Below are 14,385 nucleotides of genomic sequence, written 5' to 3'. Positions count from 1 at the left end.
CTATCCTACCCCAATCTATCTTGCCTCATCCTATCCTACCCCTCCCCATCCTACCTCATCCTATCCTACCCCAATCTAACATACCCCATCTCATCCTACCCCAACCCATCCTACCCCAACCCATCCTACCCCAATCTATCGTACTCCTTACCATCCTACCCCATCCCATCCTACTCCATCCCATCCTACTCCATCCCATCCTACCCCATCCCATCCTACCCTACCCCATCCCATCCTACCCCATCCCATCCTACCCTACCCCATCCCATCCTACCCCATCCCATTCTACACCATCCTATCCTATTCCATCCTATACCTACCCCATCCCACCCTACCCCAATCTATCCTGCCCCATTCTATCCTACCCCATCCCATCCTATCCTACCCCAATGTATCCTACCACATGCCATCCTACCCCAATCTATCGTACCCCATCCTATCCTACCCCATCCCATCCTACTCCATCCCATCCTATCCTACCCCATCCCATTTTACCCCATCCCATCCTACCCCAATCTATCGTACCCCATTCTATCCCACCCCATCCCATCCTACCCCATCCCATCCCATCCCATCCTACCCTAGCAGCTTCCCATGGTGGCACACAGGTAAGAGGAGGAGCCAAGAGTTCCGGTGGGGAAATCAAGAAGATGGGGTTCAGGGCAGGGTTCAGGATAAGTAGAACATCTTTTTTTATTTTAGTACAAAAACTTTAAACCTTACAACGGCTTTAATTGTAATAAAGAATTTCATGTCTGTTGTTTCTCGTGCGTGCACCAAGAATGATGGTGTTGGCAGCATGGAGTACTGATCGTGCCAACAATTCTACCCTGAGATTTGTATCCATAACAAAGGTGTCATGTCATTGTCTCCGGAGGTTTCTGGGTTATTATTAGAGGAGGAAACTAAGTATTCCGTGTTCATGTCTCCAGGCTTGGCTCCTCTGTGTGTTCCTGGATAGGGCTCTGTATGAGCCTGAGGGACCCGGGAACTGGGGAAGGATGGTCTGCTTATGGGCAGAAGGCATCAAATGTTGGGTGGTCTGCGTTCACTATGACTGCTCACATATTGACCCCGGGGTTATGGGCAGGGGGCATCAAATGTTGGGTGGTCTGTGTTCAGTAGGAGAGTTCACATATTGAGCTCGTGGTTATGGGCAGAGGACATCAAATGTTGGGTGGTCTGTGTTCACAAAGCGTGTTCATATATTGACCCTGGGATTATGGGCAGAGGACATCACGTTGGGTGGTCTGTATTCACTAGGAGTGTTCATATATTGACCCAGGGGTTATGGGCAGAGGGCATCAAATGTTGGAGGGTCCGCATTCACTAGGCGTGTTCAGATATTGACCCTGGGATTATGGGAAGAGGACATCACATGTTGGGTGGTCTGTATTCAAAAGGAGTGTTCATATATTGACCTGGGGGTTATGGGCAGAGGGCATCAAATGTTGGAGGGTCCGCATTCACTAGGCGTGTTCAGATATTGACCCTGGGATTATGGGAAGAGGACATCACATGTTGGGTGGTCTGTATTCACTGGGAATGTTCATATATTGACCCTGGGATTATGGGCAGAGGACATCACATGTTGGGTGGTCTGTATTCACTAGGAGAGTTCACATATTGACCCAGGAGTTATAGGCAGAGGGCATCAAATGTTGGGTGGTCTGTGTTCACAAAGCGTATTCATATATTGACCCTGGGATTCTGGGCAGAGGACATTATATGTTGAGTGGTCTGTATTCACTAGAAGTGTTTATATATTGACCCGGGGGTTATGGGCAGAGGACATCACATGTTGGGTGGTCTGTATTCACTAGGCGCGTTCATATATTGACCCCGGGGTTATGGGCAGAGGACATCACATGTTGGGTGGTCTGTATTCACTAGGCGCGTTCATATATTGACCCCGGGGTTATGGGCAGAGGGCATCAAATGTTGGGTGGTCTGTATTCACTAGGAGAGTTCACATATTGACCCAGGAGTTATAGGCAGAGGGCATCAAATGTTGGGTGGTCTGTGTTCAGTAGGAGAGTTCACATATTGACCTCAGGGTTATGGGCAGAGGACAACATATGTTGGGTGGTCTGTGTTCACAAAGAGTGTACATATATTGACCCTGGGATTATGGGCAGAGGACATCACATGTTGGGTGGTCTGTATTCACTAGGAGAGTTCACATATTGACCCAGGAGTTATAGGCAGAGGGCATCAAATGTTGGGTGGTCTGTGTTCACAAAGCGTATTCATATATTGACCCTGGGATTCTGAGCAGAGGACATTATATGTTGAGTGGTCTGTATTCACTAGAAGTGTTTATATATTGACCCGGGGGTTATGGGCAGAGGACATCACATGTTGGGTGGTCTGTATTCACTAGGTGCGTTCATATATTGACCCCGGGGTTATGGGCAGAGGACATCACATGTTGGGTGGTCTGTATTCACTGGGAATGTTCATATATTGACCCAGGCAGGGGCGGACTGACCATTTGGAAACTCGGGCATTGCCCGAGGGCCCGGGGTCAGTAGGGGGCCCCATGAGATGCCCCTGGTACCTTTTTCATAGGCTTTTTTGAGTTTGGGCAAGGACACAGGGGCCCCATGATCCCCTATTGCCCGGGGGCCCCATGAGTTGTCAGTCCGCCCCTGGTCCCAGGGGTTATGGGCAGAGGACATCAAATGTTGAGGGGTCCACATTCACTAGAAGTGTTCATATATCGATGTCCCTACCCTGGAGTTATGGGTAGGGGCATCATATGTTGGGTAGTCTGTGTTCACAAAGCGTGTTCATATATTGACCTGGGGGTTATGAGCAGAGGACATCACATGCTGGGTGGTCTGTATTCACTGGGAATGTTCACATATTGAACCCGGGGGTATGGTAAAGAGGGCATCAAATGTTTGGGGGGTCCGCATTCACTAGGAGTGTTCACATATTGATGGTAGAGGACGTCAAATGTTGGGTGGAGTATGTCCTGCTAGGAGGGTATCAACCCCGGGGATTAAAAAGCAGAATCAACAGCCTTAGCCTAGGTTTACATGGCGGTGGATCCCTTTTCAGAGGTAGGTAGAGCAATGGCTTCCAGGCGTTCAGGAGGTCACATGACCACCTCTCCCAGCACAGGGAGAATATAGAATGCTGAAGTTCATCGTTGGTTTGCAGACATGGCCGGTATTAAAGCTCGATGTGTTGGGAATCGAATCACTCGGAGCAACCTCCTGTTTTATATTTTACCAGAATATTCCATAACATGAACTACTGAATATTCTACGGAAAAGTTGAGCTTAATCCTATGTTGTGCAAATATTATGTGGCATAAAAATTTAAAACACCCACCATTTTATTCTTCGGGGTGGCTGCTTTCAGATCCTATAAAATGTTTGAGGGTTTTAACTCATCTTTAGGCCTAAAATGTTTTTTTTTTTGAAAGGCAAACATAACGCCCAAAAAAATCTGGATGTAAGAGGGTTACCCGCATGGAAGAAAAATATATTTTAAAAATATATATTCTTCCCAAATATATTGACCTATATTTCAATTACTACAATTTTGGCCGTATTCAATATATTTCAAAAATATATTTCAATCTATTTGTGAATATATTATTAAAAATATATATTCAGAACACAGGCTGAAATATATTTCAAAGTGTCATTTGGAATGCATTTCCAAGTATATTTAAAAATCTATGTTTAAATGTTTTTTTTTTAGATGTTCAAAAATATCTGGAAAATATATTTTGAAAAATATATTTTTAAATATATGCCTTTGGAAAATATATTTTAATTTACATTTTTGGAATGCACATGGAAGAAAAATATATTTTAAAAATACACTCTGAAATATAGGTCAAAATATTTGGGAAGAATATATTAAAAGACTACAATTTTGGCCGTATTCAATATATTTAAAAAATATATTTCAATCTATTTGTGAATATATTATTAAAAATATATATTCAGAACACACGCTGAAATATATTTCAAAGTGTCATTTGGAATGCATTTACAAGTATATTTAAAAAATCTATGTTTAAATGCATTTTTTTTAGATGTTCAAAAATATCTGGAAAATATATTTTGAAAAATATATTGTTAAATAAATGCCTTTGGAAAATATATTTTAATTTACATTTTTGGAATGCACATGGAAGAAAAATATATTTTAAAAATACACTCTGAAATATAGGTCAATATATTTGGGAAGAATATATTAAAAGACTACAATGTTGGCCGTATTCAATATATTTCAAAAATATATTTCAATATATTTGTGAATATATTATTAAAAATATATATTCAGAACACAGGCTGAAATATATTTCAAAGTGTCATTTGGAATGCATTTACAAGTATATTTAAAAAATCTATGTTTAAATGCATTTTTTTTTAGATGTTCAAAAATATCTGGAAAATATATTTTGAAAAATATATTGTTAAATAAATGCCTTTGGAAAATATATTTTAATTTACATTTTTGGAATGCACATGGAAGAAAAATATATTTTAAAAATACACTCTGAAATATAGGTCAATATATTTGGGAAGAATATATTAAAAGACTACAATGTTGGCCGTATTCAATATATTTCAAAAATATATTTCAATATATTTGTGAATATATTATTAAAAATATATATTCAGAACACACGCTGAAATATATTTCAAAGTGTCATTTGGAATGCATTTACAAGTATATTTAAAAAATCTACGTTTAAATGCATTTTTTCTGGATGTTCAAAAATATCTGGAAAATATATTTTGAAAAATATATTTTTAAATATATGCCTTTGGAAAATATATTTTAATTTACATTTTTGGAATACACATGGAAAAAAAATATATTTTAAAAATACATTTTTAATATATTCTTCCCAAATATATTGACCTATATTTCAAAGACTACAATTTTGGCCGTATTCAATATATTTAAAAAATATATCTCAATATATTTGTGAATATATTATTAAAAATATATATTCAGAACACACGGTGAAATATATTTCAAAGTGTCACTTGGAATGCATTTACAAGTATATTTAAAAATCTACGTTTAAATGCATTTTTTTAGATGTTCAAAAATATCTGGAAAATATATTTTGAAAAATATATTGTTAAAGATATGCCTTTGGAAAATATATTTTAATTTACATTTTTGGAATACATGTTAAAATTCGTGTAGGCCAATATATTGTAAATATATGTTGCATGTATATTTTTTTTTTTCTAACTGTATTGAAAATATATTTCTCTTCCATATGGGTAGAGATTACGATTGTTGCTTTAATGTCCCCCATTTCTGTTGTTTCCTCCCGGCAGGGCTGGTGACATCTGTGCGTTTTATAGCAACAGCAAAATAGGCAAGGCGGTGGAGAACGGGTTCAACACCTTCAATGACACCGCGGATAACCTGAAGACCTTCGTCAGTACGGTGCCGCAGGTAAGGCCAAGTTGGTGTATCACATATGAATACCTAAAGGAATATAAATATTGGAGGAAGGAGATTGGCAGGAGGGATTGGCAGAGAGGGGTGGAGGCCAGTGGAGGGAATGGCAGGGAGGGATGGAGGACACTGAGTGGAGGCCAGTGGAGGGATTGGCAGAGAGGGATGGAGGACACTGAGTGGAGGCCAGTGGAGGGATTGGCAGAGAGGGATGGAGGACACTGAGTGGAGGTCAGTGGAGGGATTGGCAGAGAGGGATGGAGGACACTGAGTGGAGGCCAGTGAAGGTATTGGCAGAGAGGGATGGAGGATACCGAGTGGAGGCCAGTGGAGGGAATGGCAGGGAGGGGTGGAGGACACTGAGTGGAGGTCAGTGGAGGGATTGGCAGAGAGGGATGGAGGACACTGAGTGGAGGCCAGTGAAGGTATTGGCAGAGAGGGATGGAGGATACCGAGTGGAGGCCAGTGGAGGGATTGGCAAAGAGGGATGGAGGACACTCAGTGGAGGGATTGGCAGAGAGGGATGGAGGACACTGAGTGGAGGCCAGTGAAGGTATTGGCAGAGAGGGATGGAGGATACCGAGTGGAGGCCAGTGGAGGGAATGGCAGGAAGGGGTGGAGGACACTGAGTGGAGGCGAATGGAGGGATTGGCAAAGAGGGATGGAGGACACCGAGTGGAGGCCAGTGGAAGGATTGGCAGAGAGGAGTGGAGGACACTGAGTGGAGGGCAGTGGAGGGATTGGCAGAGAGGGGTGGAGGACACCAAGTGGAGGCCAGTGGAGGGATTGGCAGAGAGGGGTGGAGGACACCGAGTGGAGGCCAGTGGAGGGATTGGAAGAGAGGGGTGGAGGACACCGAGTGGAGGCCAGTGGAGGGATTGGCAGAGAGGGGTGGAGGACATCGAGTGGAGGCCAGTGGAGGGATTGGCAGAGAGGGGTGGAGGACACCTAGTGGAGGGATTGGCAGAGAGGGATGGAGGACATCGAGTGGAGGCCAGTGGAGGGATTGGCAGAGAGGGGTGGAGGACACCGAGTGGAGGCCAGTGGAGGGATTGGCAGAGAGGGGTGGAGGACACTGAGTGGAGGCCAGTGGAGGGATTGGCAGAGAGGGATGGAGGACACTGAGTGGAGGCCAGTGGAGGGATTGGCAGAGAGGGATGGAGGACACTGAGTGGAGGCCAATGGAGGGATTGGCAGAGGGATGGGGGACACTGAGTGGTTGGTAAGGTGGATAAGCCTGGCAGCAGCATTCATGATGGACTGGAGGGGGGAGGGCCTATGTAAAGGTCAGCCAATGAGGAGGAAGTTTCAGTAGTAGAGGAGGGAGATAACCAGGGAGGGAATTAGGAGCTCTGCGGTGTCATTGGTTAGGAAGTAGTGTATTTTGGAGATGTTGCGAAGGTTGAGCCAGCAGGCTTTGGAAAGCGATTGGATGTGGGGCCGGATAAAAAAAAATAATTTTTAAAAACTGATATAAACATGAATAATATAATAAAAAATATTCTAAATTATAAATACATTTATAAAAAATAATAAAATGGTATTATCAATTTAAATAATTATATCAAAATTAATCATTATTATTATTATTATTATTATTATACAGGATTTATGGCGCCAACAGTTTGCTCAGCGCTGTACAATATAACGGGAGACAATACAGCAACAATACAGTTCACTACAAGAGGGATAGGAGGACCCTGATCCTGGGAGCTTACAATCTAGGAGAATAATAAACAAAATCTAAAAAAAAAAAATGAAATACTACAATTTTTATTAATATTACATAAGGATTATTTTATAAGAAAAAAATTTTAATTATATCAAAATAAATATTTTTATAAAAACAGATATAAAACTGAATAAAACAAAAAAAAAGTACTAGAAATGAATATTGTAGTTTTTACTATTTTATTACTAATAACAAAATAATTAAAAATAAAGTAATAAAATATACACAACATGAAAAGGATATAAAAAAAAATAAAAAAAATAAGGAATACTACATTTATAAATAATACATTAATATTATTATAAATAATATTCAATATAGAAGATGGGACATTCAGGGTGCATGGACATAAATACAAAACATATTAAAAAGTTATATAATTTTTATTTCGTATAGTCTATACTTTCAGGGATCATTTCTGTAGAATTTGATGAGAGAAATGTGCTCGAAAGTGTCTTTCTGTATTTTTTTCCTTTTTTTTTTACAAAAATATGAAATAAAAATGATATAACTTTTTAATATGTTTTGTATTCATAGTCATGCACCCTGAAAGTCCCATCTTCTCTATTGAATATTTGCAACTTTAAGGGATGTGATGCAATAATCAGATCTGGTCGCCCGCTCGCCACTTCACTGTTATTATTATAAATAATACATTTACATTAATAAAATTTTAGTTAAATTTATTTCTAAAAAAATATATCAGAATGAATAATAAAAAAATTAAAAATAATAAAAAATTAATACTACATTTATATTAATATTAAAATTATATTAAAATAATTAATTAAAAATATGAGATTTTAGTCATTGGGTTTAGATATACATACAGTATATCTTAAAAAAAATGTAATATATTTCAGTTTACCAGTTCTTAGACATGGGGGCTGCATTCATTTTTTATTTTCTGGGCTAAGGAGATTTTCTGCAAAAAAAAAAAAAGCCTGCAAAATAACACCCCTTTATGTTGTAGAGACAACCAGCGAGGGAGGGGTTTTCTGTCCAAATCAGGATGAAGCAGCCTAGGGTGACAACACAAACTTTTTGTATATACAGTATATACAGTGGTGCCACCCTGGGACAGAAGGTGTGTTAGTGGCAGGATCAACGGGGGAAAATAAAGGGGAAAAAACTGAGAAAAAAAGAAAACTAATGCAGTCACCGCATCTAAAGACCGGTAAGCTACAATATATGACATTCTTCTTCTTGGGTTTAATTCCAGATTATTCCTGGATCACTTTCCCAAGACAAATCTCTCTTTCCATCGCTAGATGGAGAAATAAAATACCCGCTGATTTCCATATTCTATTCTGGCGCTTTTCTATTTATTTGTGCAATTATTTGGTCCATTTTTCAGCATTTTTTGTTTTCTTCCCAGGATGTCGATGCCATTACTAATTCCAGCAGTGTACCTATAAACCAAGCCAACAGCAGCATTACTGGTAAGCCTGACAAATAGTTCCAATTATTTTCCGTTGGATTTTTTTCAGTAAAAAAAAATATATATTATTTTTATTATTTTATTACTATAAAAAAAAATAACCAGCCAATCAGAAATAATCATATAAAGGCCAACTCTAATCTAAACTTTTTTTTTTTTTTCCATTGGAATTTTTTAGTAAAAAAAAAAAATATTATTTTTATAATTTTGTTATTATAAAATAAAAATGTAACCAGCCAATCAGAAATAATCATATAAAGGCCAACTCAAATCTAATTTTTTTTTTTGCATATAGTGTGATAGAAATTAGAGCACCATCAACAGTCGTAAAATAGATTTGACATCAATATCCGACGCGTTTCGGCACACAAGACTTTCCCCTTCATCGGGGTTTGTGAAAAATAGTGAGAATCGGTCATGGACTGTAGTAGTGAGGAGGAGAAGAATGTATGTAGCTTCAGGAGCTAACATGCTACAGTCCATGACCATGTGTCACTGACCTGCCATTTTTTACAAGCCCTGATGAAGGGGGAGTTTCTATGCGCCGAAACGTGTTGGGTATTGATGTGGAAAATATTTTATGATGGACTGTTGATGGTGTCCTCGTGTCTCTTACACTATATGCAAAAATTTAAATTTTTGTTAGATTTCGCCTTTCTGACTGTATATATTAGTGTGGCGTTCTCATTTCCCATACGCCATAGTCATCGCCTTCCCTGGGGTCACCTCACATGGTGTCACTGGAAGCTCATTGCTCATAGAAAGTACATGACCTTGTGGGGCAGAGTTCCCAAATAGACTTCAATGGGAGCACCTGAAATATGCGCAAAAATGTGCTTGTATTTTGAGCACTTTCTTGTCTAGCAACTAGCTTTCCATTGAGAAATATATATATAATAATAGCAATGCTGATTTATTATTAATAATAATAATAATAATAATAATAATTTTAATAATATTATTATTATAAATCATGTTATACATGTAATAATTATATATAAAAAACTCTATTATTATGAGATTTAAATACATATATATATATATATATATATATAATGTGTGTGTGTATATATATATATATATATATATATATATATATAATTTATTTATTTATTTAAATCTCATAATAATATATTTTTTTTATATAATTATTACATGTATAACATGATTTATAATAATAATAATAATAATATATCAGCATTGCTATTATTATACATTTTTATACACATTTTTGCTTGTTTTTTGAGCACTTGTATGCCTAGCAACTAGCTTTCCATTGACATATATATAGATTTGTTATGTAATTATTACATGTATAACATGATTTATAATAATAATAATATTATTAAAATTATTATTATTGTTAATAATAATAATAATAATTTTTATTAATAATAATATATCATTATTATTATTATTATTATACATTTGTATATACATTTCTGCTTGTTTTTTGAGTACTTTCCTTCCTAGCAACTAGCTTTCCATTGATATATATATATCTCACATTTTATTATGTAATTATTTAATGTATAACATGATTTATAATAGTAATATTATTAAAATTATTATTATTATATAAATAGATATATATCATAATAATAATATAGCTTTTTTATTATGTAATTATTACATGTATAACATGATTTGTAATAATATTGTTATTGATAATAATAATAATAATAGTATTATTAACAATAATATGTCATTGTTATTATTATACATTTTTATACACACTTATGCTTGTTTTTTGAGCACCTTCTTGCCTAGCAACTAGCTTTGCATTGATTGAGATATATATATATATATATATATATATATATATATATATATATATATTTATTTATTTTATTATGTAATTATTACATGTATAACATGATGTATAATATACTATTATTAAAATGATTATTATTAGTAGTAATAATAATATATCATCATTGTTATTATTATACATTTTTATACACCTTTAATAATTACAAAATAATAAAACATATTTTTTATATTTTTGTTCCTCAGCCAGGTAAATAAAAATATATCACATATGAATATTAGGTAGTATTAATTAACATTAATATATAAGAATATTATAGTAAGAATAAATGAAAAGAAGAATGTACAAAACCACCATACATTCCATTTATATATCTTTACTAAACTTTTACCTATGAAAGACCCTGCTCATCAGAATACCATGCTTTTAATAATGTGTGGGTTTTTCTTTTTTTTGTTTTTTTTATGGTTAACTCCACTTTCATGGGGAAAAAATTGCAAATTAAAAAATAATATAATATAAACAATTACAACACAAGTCATACTGTAATTGAATGTTCATAAAAATCCGTTCCTTTTTAGTCTGCAGCTGCTGTAATGCAGTATGACAACCTGGAGGTGTTGTGTACACAAATGGTATACAGAACGTCCCCCAGAAATTTCATTTCCTGCTTGTATGATCACCTCACTGATTTTCCCAGAAGTCTGCGCTACAAGTCAGATTTTGGGCATCCCCTGCAATGAAAATTTTTTCTTTTGTGAGATACTACCAAAGAGAAACCATGTCTAAAGGGATGCAGACCCCGCCACTTTCCTCATTAGAATTCTGCAAGTGTGGCAGCTGATTGATAAATATAAAGTCACTCCCATTCATATTCCCTCTGCACACCGACACAGAGAAACAAACAGCTTCTTCTTCAGAATACCAAAAGGGAGGAATCTGCAACAAACTTGGTAAAATCTTTCCAATGTACATAGGAGGATGTTCTTCCTCAACAAAAGTGAGGTTACTCTTTAATGTTATCAATTATTATTTATTAATTTTTATTAAATCATTTTAATTATTTATTTTTATTATTTTTTTTTTATGTGCTGAAAAATCTTTCAGCTATCTGGGGGTTTTTTTGGGCAGCCATTAAAAAAATCTTTTTCTTTCTTTGCAATCGTTTCCTTAATTGGCAAAAAAGTGCCTATTCCCTACCTAATGCGAAACATAATGTTTGAATAAAATAATATTAATAATTTTTAAAAAGTTGGCTTTTAATTCTACCTGGTTTTTTTTTTCAGTAAATGTTTTGGTTGAAGATTTCTTTGTGTTTTTTTTTCTGCAGGTATCGGTCCAGTTCTCGGCGGAATGATAAAAAGCACCATAGAGCAAAAAGCCAATACAACACTGGACTCTGTTCAGAATACAGTCAATGGTAAGATCTTTGTTGTCTTAGTATTACAGCTATTTATTAATAGATTTTATTATTTTTAATAATATTATTAGTATTAATATTATCATTGTCATTATTATTAGTAGTAGTATTGGTGGTATTATTATTATCATTATTAGTATTATCATATTGTTATAATACTAATATTATAGTTATTAAATTATTATACTTATATTATAGTTACTAAATTATTATAATTGCTGTAATTATTATTATTGGCATCATTATTATTATTGGCATCATTCTTATATTTTATTCTTTTTACTATTATACTGTTGTTATATTATTATTAATATAATATGTATCATCATATTATTATTTCTGCTATTATTATTGGTATTATTATATTGTTGTAATATTAATATTATAGTTATTAAATTATTATAATTGCTGTAATTATTATTATTGGCATCATTATTATTGGCATCATTCTTATATTTTATTCTTTTTACTATTATACTGTTGTTATATTATTATTAATATAATATGTATCATCATATTATTATTTCTGCTATTATTATTGGTATTATTATATTGTTATAATATTAATATTATAGTTATTAAATTATTATAATTGCTGTAATTATTATTATTGGCATTATTCTTATATTTTATTTTTTACTATTATAAATTATATATAAATAAATACTATGTATCATTATATTATTAATTTGGCTATTATTATTATATTGTTATAATATTAATATTATAGTTATCATTATATTATTATTTCTGCTATTATTATTTTTATTGGTATTATTATAATATTAATATTATAGCTATCATTATATTATTATTATTGCTGTGTAAATATATATATATATATATATATATATATATATACACATATATTGCATACGTCCCAAAAATGTTAGTATTTCAAATATATGTCAAACTATTTGGGAAGAATATTTTTAAAATATATTTCAAATATATTTTTCTTCCATGTGGGTGGTCAAACTGCAACATCATAGCTTTGTAGCAAGTGATAAGTTTGTGCGGCTATTTAAAAAAAAAAATAAGCATCCGCCATCATGACTAATCCCAATAATATTTTTAAAAATACATTTTCAAATATACTGTATGTCTTTAAAAATACAAATCTAAATTTTTGGAATGCATTTACAAATAAATGTAAAAATATGTTAAAATTACTTTTTTATATGTTAAAAAAAAAATCTGAAGAATATCTTTTAAAAAAATATATTTGTAAAAATATTTTTCATATATTTCGTAATATATAAAAAACGCATGTCAACATGCAGTGTGTGTGTGTATGTATATATATACCTATCTCTTCAGGGAAGCCTATACTGCCTTCAGCTAATAATGGAATCTTCTACTCTTCTAACCAGCCCATCCCCCAGAGTTACTACCTCTTAAACCACTAGCCCCTCCCTCTTAGATTGTAAGCTCCAAGGATCAGGGTCCTCCTATCCCTCTTGTATTGAACTGTATTGTTGCTGCATTGTCTCCCGTTATATTGTAAAGCGCTGAGCAAACTGGTGCTATAAATCCTGTATAATAATAATAATTCTATATATATATATATATATATATATATTAAATTTTCCATATATATAAATATATATATATAATTTTACATGTGTGTGTATATATATATATATATATATATAATTTTACATATATATATATTTAATTTTACATGTGTATATATATATACTGTATATATATATATATTTTTTTTTTTTTTTAATTTTACATATATATATATATATATATATATATTTAATTTTACATGTGTATATATATAGATATATATATATTTAATTTTACACACACACACACACACATATATATATATATATATATATATATATATATATATGTAAAAATATGTTAAAATTATATGTTAAAAAAAAGTCTGAAGGATATATTTTAAAAAAACATATTTTGAAAAATATTTTTCATATAATTCGTAATATATAAAAAACGCATTTCAACATGCAGTGTGTGTATGTGTGTATATATATATATATATATATATATATATATATATATATATATATACACACACACACTGCATGTTGAAATGCGTTTTTTTATATATTACTAAATATATGAGAAATATTTTTAAAAATATATTTTGTATATACATATATATATTGAATATGGCCAAAATTGTATTATTTCAAATATATGGTAATATATTTGGGAAGAATATTTTTAAAATATATTTTTCTTCCATGTGGGTGGTCACATCGTAGCTTTGTAGCAAGTTTGTTTGCGCGGCTATTTAAAAAAAATAAAAAATTTCTTTGTGAATGCCTCAGCATCCGCCGTCCTGACTAATCCCGATAATATGTCTGATTTTCCTATTTCTGATTATGGTCAGCTCCATCTAGGGGTCCTATCTGGTAATTCCCTGAAATATCTCAAACAGGAAAGTAACAGATGTGGCCAATAGATGGAGCCTAATGACAATTGTAAATCAGCATTCTGGGGATTATCTCCAAGGGCTGTGTGGACGCCAAGACATTCGCAGAGCAATTTTTTTTTTAATGAAGACCCCCCCAAGATGGAGCTAAAGTGAG

At 33.6% G+C, this 14,385-nt stretch overlaps 1 protein-coding gene and 1 pseudogene across 1 annotated transcript in view; both read left to right on the top strand.

Moving 5' to 3' along the window:
* Positions 1 to 14,385, top strand: part of LOC149449999 (prominin-1-A-like) — a 202,331-nt gene that overhangs the window by 125,152 nt on the left and 62,794 nt on the right. The window contains exons 5-7 of the mRNA XM_089692505.1: positions 5,325 to 5,445; positions 8,559 to 8,622; positions 11,723 to 11,812. Coding sequence (XP_089548631.1) covers positions 5,325 to 5,445; positions 8,559 to 8,622; positions 11,723 to 11,812 — 275 coding nt within the window. The remainder of the gene's footprint in view (positions 1 to 5,324; positions 5,446 to 8,558; positions 8,623 to 11,722; positions 11,813 to 14,385) is intronic.
* On the top strand, positions 7,574 to 7,646 carry LOC149450000 (small nucleolar RNA U3; annotated as a pseudogene).

The sequence above is a fragment of the Staurois parvus genome, unplaced genomic scaffold, assembly GCF_062004578.1.
Source record: "Staurois parvus isolate SC_StPar_1 unplaced genomic scaffold, SC_StPar_1.0 ptg000587l, whole genome shotgun sequence".
NCBI lineage: Eukaryota > Metazoa > Chordata > Amphibia > Anura > Ranidae > Staurois > Staurois parvus.
The sequence above is the reverse complement of the archived record's forward strand: the minus strand, read 5'-3'. Positions and strand labels throughout refer to the sequence as shown.